This window comes from Drosophila yakuba, chromosome 2R, assembly GCF_016746365.2.
Source record: "Drosophila yakuba strain Tai18E2 chromosome 2R, Prin_Dyak_Tai18E2_2.1, whole genome shotgun sequence".
In the NCBI taxonomy this organism is placed as follows: Eukaryota; Metazoa; Arthropoda; class Insecta; order Diptera; family Drosophilidae; genus Drosophila; species Drosophila yakuba.
In genome coordinates this window covers 677,526-693,717 of record NC_052528.2, presented here as the reverse complement: position 1 = coordinate 693,717, position 16,192 = coordinate 677,526, and the positions used below count along the sequence as shown (strand labels likewise).

Here is a 16,192-nt window from a genome sequence, read left to right as displayed (position 1 = left end):
GCCCCATTCGAGCCAGCACGGGTACGCTGTCAAGAACGACGCGGGACAACGGAAGAAGGACGACGAAGAGCGACGCGAAACATCCGACGGCGAGGACCGAAAGAGTCCATTGTCGAAGCGTTATTGAATAAAGTTCGAAGATTCATTTATGTGCGAAAATAGGTCATAAAAAATCACTAAAGAATCTTGAATTCTGCAGTATCATTTCTGGACATTGTAATTCATAACATAACGGTTCTGCCCGAAAGATCTCAAATGTTACCCCTAATTAGTCCTTGCCGTAAGATGCAACGCTACAGCAAGTGATGACTGCAATGTAAAGGCTGGGGGTCCTTAAGTTAGCGTCCTTGGAAAATCCCATGAACGAGCGGCTAACCCCTTCAACAACTGCAGACGATACCGCGATCATAATTCGGTCCAAATGCCCAATTCAAGAAACTGCACTATTAGTTAATAACTCGTGGGATTGTAGAGGTTGATGAAAGACTATCATTGAAAAATAAACAAGAAAAATGTAAACAAAATGTTTTCACCCTGAATAATACCCAATTTCCACAAGCCAACTACATATGTAGCACCTTAACGTCCACCGTGACAGACGACATGGTGGAGGCTTCGATGGGCTCTGAAAACTTACCTACAACTAATGGCCAATACACTCAGAGGTCAACATGAATCGCTGCGTCTATGTCTCTGGAGTGTGCATGCTTAATCTTAACTTTCTAGCTTTTATAGTTCCTGAGATCTCAACGTTCATATGGGCAGATAGACGGACGGAAATGGCCAGATCGACTCGGCTATTGATCCTGATCAAGAATATATACACTTTATATGGTTGGAAACGCTTCCTTCTGCCTGTTACGAGTAATTACGTGTCCCAGCTGTGAGTAACTTTGAGTTCCCAAGGAGTTGGAATATCTGCAGCTATTGGATTTACAAAAAATATCGACACAGCGACGGACCGTCTCCTGCAGATGCGATACCGTGGTGTTTAAAAATCGTGAACGGAATTTAATGCGTTTGAACGGTAAGAAATAAAAATATATATATATTTTCATGTATAAGTGTAAATGGTTTAAAAAGTTATACATTGATGGAAAGCAACTAAAGACGGTTTTAAGATGAGAATTCAAGTGTTCTTTGAATTCCTTATTAATTTTCGATAGTCATTCTATGTTTGTTGTTATTGCATATATAATTTATATGTAAAAATAAATTAGGGCTAATACAAAAGCATTTTAAGATCCGGAATACAAAAGTTAGACGTTTTAAGAGTGGAAGTCTATTTTTTTTTTTAGAAATTTCTACAGCCACGATTCATCTTTTATAAGTGGTGCACTCGTTCCCCTCGTTCCCAATCGTCCAATAGTGATCAAGGATGTCTTCGCTTGTGAAACGAACGTCTGGATCCGACTGAAGCATATTGGCAATTAGATCGCGCACTCCGTCCCCTATATCAGACCAGTAAGGATCAGGAAACTCGTAAATGCCAGAAATAATAGCGTCAAAAAGCGGTTCCTGTTGGTTGTCAGGCGCTACAAACGGCGGAAACCCGCAAAGAAGTATATACAAAATAATTCCAGCGGCCCAAACGTCAATCTTTAAGAAGAATATGTGATTATGATTTAACCTTTAAGAACGCGATTATTTACTTACCTTTAGACCATATCCGACTTCTAACAATATCTCTGGCGCTACATAGGTGGGAGTTCCGCAGACGGCATAGAGAAGATCATTTACCTCACATGCTAGTCCAAAGTCCGCAAGCTTTAGTTCAAGAACGTTTCCATGTTCATCCAGTTTTACCTGCAAATGATTATAGTTCCAATAATTTTTCACATTATAGATCTGCATTTGTTTATTAGTCAGGTCATACTAGAAGATTCTCCGGCTTTATGTCTCGATGCACAATGCCCATTGAATGTAGGTAAGTCATGGCTGCTCCCAAGTGTCTAATCATAATGCGCGACTGACTTTCTGCGAACCGCGTTACCTGAGTTATAGCGTCGAACAAATCGCCACCTATTACAAATTTAATAAAATTTTAAAGCTGATAGATGCTGTGAATATGTTCACTTTCAACGTACCACTTACATATTCCAGTACAAGATACATATTTGTATTTTGGTCTACACTCAAAATTAGCGAAATTATATGCGGATGATTTAACTTTTTCATGACGCGAACTTCCGCATCAATGTAGTGTTCCTTGCCCTTGCATTTGTTTTTGTCTATTATTTTCAGTGCGTAGGAATCACCAGTTTGGCGGTGCTTTATCTTAAACACAATGGCAAAGTTGCCGTCGCCAATAATCTTTCCCAGAGTGTATGTGCTGCGAATATTCGATGGCAATTCATTGATCTCTATACCAGTGCTCGTAAGTAAAGTCGCATGCCTGTCGTCTTCTGGTGCGGTTGCTGCTTTGAATGCCTCTGAATTAACCGACGGAGGATAAACTTTTTTGCTCTTTATGGGCATTTTAGGCTTAGGTCCCTTGCAGGTGGTTCCCGCCGTGCGCATGGTCTTACGTATGACATTAATAGCTTTAAGCTCTTCCGGCTCTAACTTAAAATCTTCCGCAGTGTTAATGCGCTCTGTCCCATAAGCAAAAAAAACATCATCCGACTCAAAAAAATCAGATAGTTGGACCACTGATATACCTGAAAGGGTGAATACCTTTCTCACATAGCCAGTATCCAAGCGCACCACTTGCGTAATGGCGGTCAGTACGTGATCGAAACTCGGGCTGTTACGCTTGTTTAGCAACAATCGCATAATACGCCGCGGCTTCGTTCCACTACGTATTAGCGTCACAATACGAGGATGAACCACAGTAACTCGATCGCTTGATTTGGAAGCGATAAGTGGACTCCCGTTGCCGGTTCCTCCACCGCACACTGCCAAAGGACTGCTACCTACAAGTAAGCCATTTTTCAGGGGAGACGCGGGTCGATGCTTAGCCAATCGTTGATTGTAGGGTCGACTATTGTTTGTCAGCGTCAGATTGGACAAAGGCTGGGAACCAGGGTTGTACTCAACCTTCTTAAAATTCTCGTTATTGCAGGAACAAACATAGCTCTGGCCATCTTCCAACTCATCGAGAGAGGTTATCTACATAGGCAAATAAATAATCAAATAATGAGTGAGTAAAAATAACGAGAAGTATCTACCTTCTTCCCACACATGTTGTAGATAGTGCGAACAGCCCCTGGTATCTTTACATTCTCTTCCAACAGACGGGTTAGGTCTTCAAAGAGTCTTTCAAAGGATCTGTACCGTTCGTTAGAGACAGGAATGGTTACACCCGGATAGAAACGATCCCCGTTACGATAGAATTTGATTCTTAGCGCCTTTCGTGTCGGCGTTCGACTGTTTGGGATACGTTTCTTGATGTGATCGGCGGTGGATGCAATGGTTAAGCAGGCCGACCCAGTAGCTGAGTTGATCGTGACAACACTTTCAAGCGTTTTAGTTTTGGAAGTGGCTGATGTGATAGAGTAATCGCCGTTTAGCGAGCCAGTCGATTTTCCCACAACTACGCTGTTTGTTAAAGAGGAGGTGTGCAACTTCCGAAGATCATCAAACTCCTTTTCCAGTTCCGAGGTAGAACTTACGGGGCTGTCACAATCTCTATTATGGCTATTCAAGTCTTTCTGAACATTTTGCTGTTGATTTGAATTTTCGATAAAAGCAGCCTCGGCCACGGCATTCGCCTTTGAAGTGAAGCTTTGAGGAGATGTCGCAGAAGTAGGTGCTTGAAGTGAAGAAAGCACAGCAGCATTGCAATGGAGGCTGTGTGTCTTTACTTTGTCTAATTCCATGCTGAAGCAAGACAGAAATTAAGTATGTAAGAATAAGTAGTCTGTTAAGAAGTGTTCGTTCGGTTACTAAACGACACATCTTTGTCAAAATTCTTTTGTAAACATCTAGAAAAATTAGAAGACATTACCAGAAGTGTTGATATTGACAGATACCTCTTTTTCAATACCGTGCTTACTAAGAATGAAAGACAAACACCGGAACATCTACATCTATCTTAAATTATTAATTATTTATGCAATTGATTGCGTCTGTGTTGATATAGATGCCGCGTAAGTTTAATTCAGAATAGCGTTGAAAATTTTTGTTTATTTTATTTTTATTTGCCAATTGCCACGCCAACAAATCGAAGAAAGGTTTCACGCAAAAAATTTCCTAAAATATGTTGAATTTTTTAAACGTTACTCGTAGATTAAAAGAGTATACTAGATTCGTTGAAATGTATGTAACATGTAGAAGGAAGAGTTTCCGACCATATAAAGTATATGTCGGCGCTTTGTATTATATGTCACTGCTTTATATTATATTTGTCATGCTGAAGTATTATATCATGTTAATGTTAATTTAAATAAATGATGAAATGTAAAGCAATTCGCAGAATTCTCTATATTCTTTAGAATTCGTCTTGTGTCCGTTCGATGCCTGGGCTAACGGTTGTTTCTGTTTTGCGTATCGTAGGCGCGACATGGCTGTAAGAAGTGTGGCGAGCTCCGAGTAGTTTCGGGCCCAAATTCCACTTCGACGCGACAAAAATGCAAGAACGCAGTCGCCTAGATTTGGGGTGCCAGGGATCGTTATGCTGATCTGCCACAAGCCTATAAATACTGAGTGTGGTGTCGAAACGACACAGTCTTAATTTGAGAGTTCAGTATGTCATTGCTTAGGAAACGCGCTGCGAGACGGTATCGATGTAGTGAATGAAAATAATAATCATGCTCCGACATATATATATTCTTGATCACGATCAATAGCCAAGTCGATCTGGCCGTCTCCGTCTGTCTGTCCGTCCGTATGAACGTCGAGATCTCAGGAACTGTAAAAGCTAGAAAGTTCAGATTCAGCATCCAGACTCCAGAGACATAGACGCCGCACAAGTTTGTCGATTCATGTTGCCACGGCCCCTCTAACGCCCACAAACCGCCCAACACTGCCACGCTCACACTTTTGAGAAATTATTTATTTAATTTGTTTATTAGTCTTGTAAATTTATATCGAATTGCAAAATAAATTGTTGTCATGCCCACTATAAGGCCCACAAACCGCCCAAAACTGTAACTTTTGAAAAATGATTTGATATTTTTCCATTTATTATTATTAGTCTTATAAATTTCTATTGATCTTCAGAACAACTTTTTGCGACGCCCACCCTAACGCCCACAAACCGGCTTAAGCTCATTTGTACTTCCACTAGCTGAGTAACGGTTATCAGATAGTCAGTCGGGAAACTCGACCATAGCGTTCTTTCTTGTTTACGTGTCAATTTTTATTGTGCATAACGCATACCATAATGTGGAGACTCAATTGAAATTTTATACAACTTGAATTAATAAAGTGTTTCAGTGTTAATGTTGAATAAATGAAACGGCGTCTAGACATGTGTGTTTTCTTTTATTACGTTAATTGCCGTAACTAATCTAAATCACCTACCCCTAATCTAAATTATAGGATTCAAAGAGCATGTCTTACGCTCTCTGCATAGTTCAGGAGAAAGGAAATATTACAACATTTTTAATCATTTATTTGTTATTAGATATCCTTAGCGTACCTTCCTAATCTGAGACCAAAACTTGTATTTAATTATTGAATCGGGCTTGTCTAAGCTTATGAAGCTTCTGTAATTGTTCGGAATTTTAAAATTATAATTTTAAATGTCTTGTAAAAATAAAAAAGAATTATATTGTAAATATAATGTATAAATATTGAAAATACACCATAAATGACGTCAATGATCCATAATGACAATAAAATGACTAATAAGGTTGAAAGTTGATAGGCAACAAACATTTTTACGTCTCTAAAAAACACAAAGCATTATTCTTCAATACTATCAACACTTGGGTCGACATTTCCACCTCCGTTTTTTTTTTATCGAAAAGTGGAGATTGAAAGCATTTCCCTTCGTTTTCGGTATACGTCGGCTATTTTTATATATATTAAGTTTTAATTTGAAAATAGTTAAGTAATAGAAATAGTAATACAAATGAAATCATGTTTTCGTCGATGAACCCGTTATTTTAAGAGTAAAAGAATTTACTAGATTTAATATAAAAATATTTAACAGGTAAGAGGAAGCTTTAGTTTGTTGACTTAGATGCCTGGCATACACAAGCCATGTGCCTTAGATCGTTGCAACTAGATCAAACAACAGTTGGACAGTGGTTAATTATACGCAGAAAAGGAGCTGAAGTCTCAGCGACAGCCTCTGATGAGAGCAATGCTCTTAAGCTTGTATTTGTATTCAAAAAAATTTGTATGGACTAAATTTAACGGAATGTATGGGCTAATAGAGTATATAAAATATGCATATGTCAATAAAACTAAGTGTAAAGAAAAATGTATATAGAAATGGATATAATAGGGCGGTATGTGCACATATACATATGTTTACTGCACCAATATACAACTATCATAAAGCAATTAAATACAAACGCATTGTGGCAATATTTAGCACGATCATCAACTCGCGGCGTTTTTATGCCAAATGCTGACCAAAACATTGTGCGGGCCTACAGAACTCATTTTTCCTAAGCGCTGAACAATATACATCAGAATAACATAAGATATAAATGAGGCGTCATCGGCTGCGCTGCTTTATGAGCTCAAACACCACTGATGTTATAACCAAAACTGAGTATTATTTATTACATGGTGATCGAGACAGTCGTTCAACGTAGGACCCTGTACAGCGGAACTGCAGGACAACAAGACATAACGCTATAGTAGAGTTCCCCAAAGTAGGCGTGGTACTTTTTGTGGAAAATCGAGAATAACAAAAATGTAAAAAAATTAAAAAACATTCTTCGAAAATGTTTCTGAGATCCCGACGTTCGTACGGACGGACGGACGGACTCGGCTATTGATCCTGATCAAGAATATATATCCTTTATAAATATACTACATATGTTTATATACCCTTCAACGAATCTGGTATACCCTATTACTCTACGAGTAATGGGTAAACCGCCTTTAAGTCAATTAAAAACAACTATATCGCATGAGAGTAATTTAAAACATCTATATCGCCTGTGTGTTATTAACTATTAACTGTTACATTTCCACTATGTATAATTGATAATATTTTGGGTTAACTAGGAAGAGATTTTATTTCTCGATACAATGACAGGTTTCACAAAATTGAACTACAACAAAGTTTAACTCGATTCGGTAATTTGTCTAAAATCTAACTCACACCTAACTCTTTCCAAAAAATGATGACTAAAGCATTAGACCATTAGACCACGAGACCATTCGCAAGCATTCCTCTATATAGACAATTAAATACTTAACAGAAGATTAAAACAATACGAAAAATAACATCTGAAATAACAAAAATTAATTTTATATGCATAAATTAACATGTTTAGAGCATAATTGCACAGACAAAAGAAATCTTTACAAATGACAAGAAATATAACCTCATAAAAACTCATTTCTGGAACATTGTCCGCGTAATGGACAGTGCTACCCGTTTTATTGCATTTTGAAATTTTTCAGAAACTTCATTAACAATTTACGGAACAGATTAAATAAAAAAGAATGGCCGCAGCAATAAATAGTAATATTCTGTTTCGATAAACATGCCAATTCTTCCCGGCTTATATAAGATCGGATCAACCGAATTAATAGGTACTTAGGGATTTAACAAGATCAAGTTCAAATCTCTAATGAATTTTGGGACGCTGACTCATGGCAAGTGCCTTCGTTGCATTCCCCTTCTCTAAATTATGAAGGACTGGTTCCTCATGAACGGAATAATGAATTTCCTGTGTTCTTCTAATGGGGTTTACCGTCTCTGTAAACTTACGCGCCCTGAATCCAAAATAGCCTTTCGCCGACGGCACGCCCATCTGAACTTTCCGGAATTTTGGGACGCTGACTCTGGGCAAGTGTCTTCGTTGCATTCCCCTTCTCTAAATTATGAAGGACTGGTTCCTCATGAACGGAATATTTATTTTTTATAATTTTTTTTGGGGGGCAAGGTCTAAAATGAGGCGAAAACAAAAATAGCACCACTATCGATTTTTTCAAATAATCAATAATTATCTAAGGGTTGCTTAGGTAAAAAGCATGTGGTTATGAAACTTGACACTTGTTCTATTATTTCGAAAACAATTTTAAAAAAATTTCCTTTAAAAAATCATTTAAATGGGACGTGGAAAGCATTGCACTGAAGAAAAACGTGACTTGATCAAAAAACTCATTTCTGAAGGAAAATCTTTTAGAAATATTGGTCAAATCCTTCAATGCTCAAACAAAATGATACGCAATGCAATAACATTTAATGAGAAGCCCGAAAAACGTGGTAGAAAACGATCCCTGAGCACACGTCACGTCAACAGGCTAGTCCGCGAGAGCAAAAAGGATGCGTTTAAAGCTGCTACAGAACTTAAAAAGGAGCTTAACATATCCGAAACAGTTCAAACTGTTCGTACATGTCTCAGGGAACATGGCTTAAAAGAAAGGTCCCCCTTGTAAATGCGAGACACCTAGCCAAGCGCATTAAGTTCGCCAAAGATCATTTAAAATGGCGATGCGAAAAATGGAGGAACATTTTATGGTCAGATGAGAGCAAGGTTGTCCTGTTTGGTGGCAAAGGAACTCGATCATATGTAAGGCGTCCTAGGAACACCGAATATAATCCAAATTACACAATAAAAACAATTAAACACGGCGGATCCAGTGTAATGGTATGCGCATGTTTTTCTTACTATGGAGTTGGACCAATACATTGGATAAATACCATAATGGATCAGCATGTGTATGTGGATATTTTGGAGACGGTGATGCTACCCTTTGCTGAATATGATATGCCGCTAAAATCGGTCTTCCAACAAGACAATGACCCCAAGCATACCAGCAGGAAAGCCAAGGAATGGTTCCAAAATAAATCAGTTCATGTTCTGGAGTGGCCTGCGCAGTCGCCAGACTATGGACCGTGATTAAGGAGTCCTGGAGCAATATATTCCCAAAACGGTGCCAGGACCTGGTTGACTCTATGCCAAAGCGTTGCGCAGCTGTTATTGCTTATAAAGGATACACTACCAATTACTAAATTAATGGTATCGGCGTAGTTATACCCGTTACTCGTAGAGTAAAAGGGTATTCTAGATTCGTTGAAAAGTATGTAACAGGCAGAAGGAAGCGTTTCCGACCATATAAAGTATATATATTCTTGATCAGGATCAATAGCCGAGTCGATCTGGCCATGTCCGTCTGTCCGTCCGTCTGTCCGTCCGTCTGTCCGTCCGTATGAACGTCGAGATCTCAGGAACTACTAAAGCTAGAAACTTGAGATTAAGCATACAAACTCCAGGGACATAGACGCAGCGCAAGTTTGTCGAATCATGCTGCCACGCCCAATCTAACGCCCACAAACCGCCCAAAGCTGCCACGCCCACACTTTTGAAAAATGTTTTGATATTTTTTCATTTTTGTATTAGTCTTGTAAATTTCTATCTATTCGCCAAAAAACTTTTTGCCACGCCCACTCTAACGCCCACAAACCGCCCAAAACTGCCACGCCCAGACTTTTGAAAAATGTTTTGAAATTTTTTCACTTTTGTATTAGTCTTGTAATTTTCTATCGATTTACCAAAAAACTTTTTGCCACGCCCACTCTAACGCCCTCAAACCGCCCAAAGCTGATACGCCCACACTTTTGAAAAATGTTTTGATATTTTTTCATTTTTATATTGGTCTTGTGAATTTCTATCGATTTGCCAAGAAACGTTCTGCCACGCCCACAATAACGCCTACAAACCGCCAAAAACTGTGTTTAAGACTCTCCTTTTCCCTTCCACTAGCTGGGTAACGGGTATCAGATAGTCGGGGAACTCGACTATAGCGTTCTCTCTTGTTTTAATATACAATCACTTGTTATTAATGAATTTGTTACTGTTAAGTTTATATTTTATGTTTAAAGCATTTTTTATGAAGTGGTCCTTTTTTATTTTTTCGCCTTATTTTGTCATTTTTAATAAAGTTCCTTAAATAAGTTAAGAATTCATAGAACAATTGTGTTTTTTTTTTATTTCCTAAAAAGTGAATTGTTTAACCTTTCCAAAAAGGTATTTCAGATTCTTTTAAACCCAAAATTGTAGGTAGGAGACTTATTCAAAGTTTTACTGGGCAAGTGGTGCTATTTTTTTTTCGCAGCTATATGTGTAAAAAATAAGCATGAGAATAGGTTCCGTTTGGGGGAGGATGCTTCTATGGCGGATTGAAATCCATGCTTAAAAAAAAATTAGCACGGGCGCCGTTAATTTCTCGTATTCCACAGGGTTAGAATTGCAGTCCATGGATTCACCGGGCAAGAACTGCAGGCAGCTTCTAGAACCTGCCGAGGATGTCTTTCATGGTCTTGTTCATGTTGGTCTTGAAGATATCGACCTGACCTGGTCGGCCAACTTATCCTTCAGCTTGTCCAGCACCTTCTTCATGTAGTCCTTCAGGTAAAGGGTGTACACTCCAGCAGTGGTTAAGCACAACATTAACGACCGACACCGCGGTGATATCGGTACCCTCGACGGCCTTGATATCGTCACCATGGCGGGTGATCAGCTTGCCCTACACCTCGTGAATCACATCGTAAACCAGCGTAAACGAATATTTCGTCTTTGCATACATGTGACATACTTGTAGATCTTCATAGCGATTGTGTTGTTCGGTGTCGGAAGATGGCGTCGAAATCACTGGCGAAAATGGAACTACAATTGCACCGGACCGGGAACACTGCGAAACGACCTGCTCAATCGAACAGCAAAATAAACTCGTCTTACATGATTGTTCGGCACTTGTCGTCACGGCTTGTTGTATTTTATGGTTTTTTATGGGATGTTGAGGTCGTTCCCAAGCCTAATTGAGTGCTGCTAACTTAGCTTGAAAATAGGTCAACCTAAATTTTCGTTCCGCTTAAATTTTTTGTAGTTGCGAATAAATCTCGAGATTTCCTGTCTGATCTCTTTTTGTAGTTCTAATGCCTCTCTGACTGCTTGGTCTTCCATTATATAAATTTGTGATTCTTCGCTTCTGACGCGTTGAGACTGTTTTATTTGATTTAACATCAGGTTGCGCTTGTTTCCGCAACTGAAAATGGTCAAAGAAGCTCAACACTACTGAAAGATTATGATTTAATATTTTTATTTTTAAAACATGGAGAAGCAAAACAAACAAGATAGAAGTACACGACCCGTTCCCCGTTTCTTGTTTTAGTAAAGTTAAATATAATTCCCTATATGTATATGACAGAAGGGAAAAGGTGCAAAGGCTAGCGACACTTTGTTGTAGTTTACCATAGTATGTCTTGAGATCTTAAATTGCTAATATCGTTTCAAGCAATGGATCGTTTAATACATGGTAATCCATCGGATTGTTTGATAGTATAATAGAAATTATGTATTATCTTTTTAAGGAGTCGAAAATGAAATTATAACTTATGTTTTTCAAAACTGTGTTAAATTCTCAATGTGCCATTATACTTTATATTTTTTTTTTACTGTAGGAGAATAAAAATATACACTTTACCTATTTTTCTTTGACAAAATTATTGGTATATCTAAACAAAAGTACAGAAAATAAGCCTATTTATGCGTTTTAATATTTAAATGTACAATTTTAGGCTTAGCTGCTTAGCTTAGTGATCTTGGTGGAATTGTTAAAGCATTCTAAAAAGAGAACTGACGCATCAACAGGTATCGAACTGAAATTTTATATATACACATAAAATAACAGAAACAAGCTTGCAGAAGAAATGCATGTGGAAAAATGTGCTTTTGATACACAAACAACAAAACTGGGTTATTTTAAAAAAATGACCATATGATCAATTTGAAACCTACATATATATTGCCAAAGAAAAGTGGTGTATACCCAACAAATAAGCTTTTTGATTAAAATCAAAGAAGGCTTTTTTTCATTCGAATATTCTTAAATGATATAATGATCCCGTTTTTACACATATTCTACTCTAGATTTATTCAAATACATTTAAAACTGGGAGATAAGTTTGCTTAGAAAGAGACGGCCGGACCTGGCCTACTGATACATTAATATGTACTTTACATGGACGCAGATATCTTTTGACTAAAATCAATACACCTTCTGCAAGGATATAAATATATAAAGCTTAAAGGTACAAGTATAAACATGGACATAATATCGTGCAATGAAAATATTTGTTCTTTTTTGTTGTTTTTTTTTTTTAGGCTGCTAACTTTTATTCATGTACTAGTTGAAATAAGCTCCGAGCAACCGCAACTGCCTGCATTTACATGCTTTAAGGGAACACCAGCGTATAAGTACGTATAGTTATAAAATTTCCATTAAACAACCCACTGCAAATTTCGGCAACTTTAATACAATTTAATAACATAGTAAAGAAATTTTCATATTTAAACCCGCTTTTATAAACGCAAATTTTTGCCACGCTGTTGAAAATAAAGTGTCGTGATGCTTTAAGGGTATTTAGAGTAAAAAAATATCTTCAATGCTCACCTATTGTCAAAACAATGTATTTTTGTGTAGTACCGTTAAGCCAGCACGGCAGCTTTATGCACTCTATCGGTTTGCTATGTATTCAGACGAGCATATGCAGCCGGTATCGAACTTATGGATTTTGGTTCAAGAACATTATGCTATATGTATCAACATGATGTAGTTTTACAACCGCCACCGACATCCCCCTTCAATAGCACAACATACATTTGATTTACCTTTAAATAATACTAGCTTGAACACTTTAATACTCGATATACTTTTTTAACTATACTTGCTTATTGAACCATTCCGTTATAAAAAAAATTGTAACTAATTATGGTTCGTTAAAATTTTAATTCGGAAACGAAATCGAAGTAAATATAATTTAATTAAACCTTTAGTACAAAAGCAAACTGTTTCAAAAGTAAGACCGTGCTTCGATAATACTACAAATATACCGCAGGGTCCAATGTTAGCGAATGTGTCGAAATAAAATTCCGCGTCAACATAACGTTGGTGAGTTAGCGTCGATTAAGGAACATTGGAGAAATTAATATGGGGATTCTATTCATTAGTTATTGGATGCTTAATTTAATTTTGAAAATGTTTAAAAAAATTGTAAAAGGTCTAATATATATTTTTAAAAATGCATGTAAATAATAAGCTCTTTCCCGTTTGGTATACACTGAGATATTCAGAAAACTGCTAGAGTTTTACTAGTGTTAGAGTTTTACTAGTCTTGTTTACTAGTACTAGTGTTGCTAGTGTTTTACTTAAAAGTTGAATAACTATAAATAAAAACTTTATATGGGATGCAGTCCATAAATAAGGAAATCAAAATAGGGTCTTTAGGATAGCGCACCCTACGATAATTTAAGTTTGTTCGATTCATTTCGAAAACAATGTGATGATTAAGACTTAAAAATTTAGAATTCGAATATTTTTAAAGAAAATTAATAAAGAGTCAATCCACCTTTGTTTTCAAGGACTTCATACATGCGTCTGGGAAATTAATCATATATAATTTGTAGATAATCCAAAGTTATTGTAGACCAAGCGAGATTTATTCGGCCGCGTGTTAAGAAAAATTGAAAATATATTCCGCGTCATATGGATGCAGGTCTCCGAATTCGAAGGTTTGCTGTCTTCGTCTTCTAATAATGCAGAGACAATAAAAAAACGTCAGCCTATTGACTATTTGTGGTAGATAAGCGGGAAAAATACAAGACCCCAAATGCAAGATGCAGCCGACGCACAGTGGCGCATTAGATACTTTTGCGTTACAAAAAACATAACTCTTGAACCAGTTGAAATATTTTAATAATTTTCAAATAAAAGGTAATTTTAATACCTTTCGATAAAGTGGTCATACAACATGGTGTGATAAATAGTAGATTTTATACTCGAAAATTAATGGTTTTGGAGGCAGTTTTCTCAATTTGTATCCAATTTCGACAAATACTTTTCATTTAATTTCTCTGAAAATGCTAATATGGCATATATTAAATGTTTTAATAACAAGAAATAAATAAATTCTAAAAAAACAAAAATTTATGTATTTTTTACTTTGTATTTCGTTAATTTTTCTTCTATTTTAACCTTTTTTTACAAATAATTTAAAATAATCATTCAATTTTACTTAATTTAATATTTTTGAAGAATAGTTAATCATTATTCATTCATTTTAAATCATTACAAAGTCAGGGATTAAAAAACAAGCCGCCATACAGGAAAAAATGTATGCCAGCCATACAATTTCGTACTGCGCAGCAACTGCACTTGTAGCAGAATTTGCACTAAGCCGCGCGTTTTTTACGCTGAGTTGCAAGTATCTTTTGCCTGAGAAATTCGGGGTGGGACGTGGGGGGACCCGATTTCTTTTGATTCTGATAAAGAACATATTTAAGAACAACACCTCATACTCCAAACCCAGGGAATGGTAGGGAATCGATTTATATACTCCATCAATGATGAAAAAATGTAAAAATTAGTACTTCGGCAAAACAGGTATTCCTGCACTTGCAAAGAATATTATACATTTATTCTACCTTTGTTTTACCGAGATTTAATGACCCTTTCCATAGAGACATATTTGGCCTAAAAATCGACCGCAAAGTCAGAATTTTCTACAAAAAATACCTGCTTTTTTTAGTTTTCTAGACGGCAGTTTAATCAAACAAAAACAGTAAACGATCGCACCTTCATTTTTAACTAAAGTGCATTGATTAGTACATTTTGGATACTGTATTTTCTTATTTGAGTAAAAACATTTTTTCGTTACAAAAGTTGAAATATTTGGGACACTTATCTTAATTATCACAGTGTATTCTAGCAATTATCAGGCAAGCTCCGGTAATCGTATTTTTTTTTAAATTCTATTTGGGCCAAATCTTACAATTTCCCTTTTAGGTGCTCTGGTTTTCGCAATATTTTTGCTATATTTTTGCTTTTGCTTCTTGCTTTTAAAACACCTGTTTTATTTTATTTTTGTCAAAATCAAAAAACGAGAAAAATGCGCTTTATATTTGCAATCGCTTGGCTTAAAGCGGCGCTCTCGCTGTCTAGGTTAAGTACATAAGAGCAAAGCAACGCCTCTGCCGACGGCCTCTCTGCCGGCGCAGACGGATTGCATTTGGTGGCTAGCTTGGACCCTTTAAGACCAAGTACGAGGCAGTCTTCAATATGTCTTAAATGAGTCTTCAACAAGTCTTCAATTAATATTAAGTTCTAATTAATCCTAAAGCTCTCTTCAATAAATGAATTACTATTATTACACAACTTATTACACAACTTATTTTTGTCAAAATCAAAAAACGTGAAAAATGCCTTTTATATTTGCAATCGCTTGGCTTAAAGCGGCGCTCTCGCTGTCTAGGTTAAGTACATAAGAGCAAAGCAACGCCTCTGCCGACGGCCTCTCTGCCGGCGCAGACGGATTGCATTTGGTGGCTAGCTTGGACCCTTTAAGACCAAGTACGAGGCAGTCTTCAATATGTCTTAAATGAGTCTTCAACAAGTCTTCAATTAATATTAAGTTCTAATTAATCCTAAAGCTCTCTTCAATAAATGAATTACTATTATTACACAACTTAAAAATGAAATACAATTATTACATGGCGACCGTGACATGGTCACGACAATAAAATACAAATTAAAACGAAATAAAAGTGACCATTGGAAAAATTGAGAAAAATTAGAAATACAGATTCTGTATAAGAAAAATGCTATAAAAAAAAAATGTTAAGTGATCAAACTGTGCGACGACAACACAAAGGATAACACGACAACACCAACACAGACAAAGACGTAACAAAGGACGGCTACTAATGATATGCGTATAAGCCTGTGCGAAGACCAGCACCGGCACCGCCTGAGCCCATAGACCCAGGACAACATCAGCAGCAAAACTGGAGGACTCTGCTCCTATCGAGTAAAGGGACGCACCTACTCTACAAAAGGCACTAGAGGTGTGTCCAAACGATGGACCACGCCCACTCACAATAGCTGAGTATAGGGCAAGAAGACAGCCAAAACCAAAAATCAAGAAGAAGAGAAGCAGCAAAAGAATAAAGCTGCTACAGCAGAGAAGATTTATAAAGGACCTAAAAAAGACGGCAACAACGGAGGAGGAAAAAGTCAACCAAAATAAAAATCTGAAAGCGATTGAAGACAAATTGCG

General features: G+C 37.0%; 1 protein-coding gene and 1 pseudogene across 3 annotated transcripts; both read right to left on the bottom strand.

Annotated features, from left to right (window-relative positions):
- Positions 1–990: 990 nt before the first annotated feature.
- On the bottom strand, positions 991–12,922 carry LOC6539240 (serine/threonine-protein kinase GE16371). 3 transcript variants are annotated; one of them, XM_002086103.4, is made up of 6 exons: positions 12,750–12,916; positions 3,171–3,822; positions 2,088–3,111; positions 1,877–2,022; positions 1,657–1,806; positions 991–1,599 (listed from the first exon to the last, which is right to left on the bottom strand). In XM_002086103.4, the coding sequence occupies exons 2-6, from the start codon at positions 3,819–3,821 to the stop codon at positions 1,318–1,320; spliced, it is 2,253 nt and encodes a 750-aa protein (XP_002086139.2). In that variant the 5' UTR covers position 3,822; positions 12,750–12,916; the 3' UTR covers positions 991–1,317. The 3 variants fall into 3 exon arrangements, 2 of the variants coding, with proteins under 2 accessions (XP_002086139.2, XP_015045239.1); XM_015189753.3 differs by lacking the exon at positions 12,750–12,916 and adding an exon at positions 12,532–12,748; XR_005560540.1 differs by lacking the exon at positions 991–1,599 and having other exon boundaries at positions 1,665–1,806; positions 2,095–3,111; positions 12,750–12,922.
- Positions 10,071–14,718, bottom strand: LOC120321045 (annotated as a pseudogene).
- Between the last annotated feature and the right edge of the window lie 1,474 nt (positions 14,719–16,192).

Coding starts and splice junctions, on each gene's coding strand:
- LOC6539240 (XM_002086103.4), bottom strand. CDS start 3,821: ATGGAATTAGACAAAGTAAAGACACACAGCCTCCATTGCAATGCTGCT. Junction 3,112..3,170: donor ACAACATGTGTGGGAAGAAG/GTAGATACTTCT, acceptor TTGCCTATGTAG/ATAACCTCTCTCGATGAGTT. Junction 2,023..2,087: donor TGTACTGGAATATGTAAGTG/GTACGTTGAAAG, acceptor AATTTGTAATAG/GTGGCGATTTGTTCGACGCT.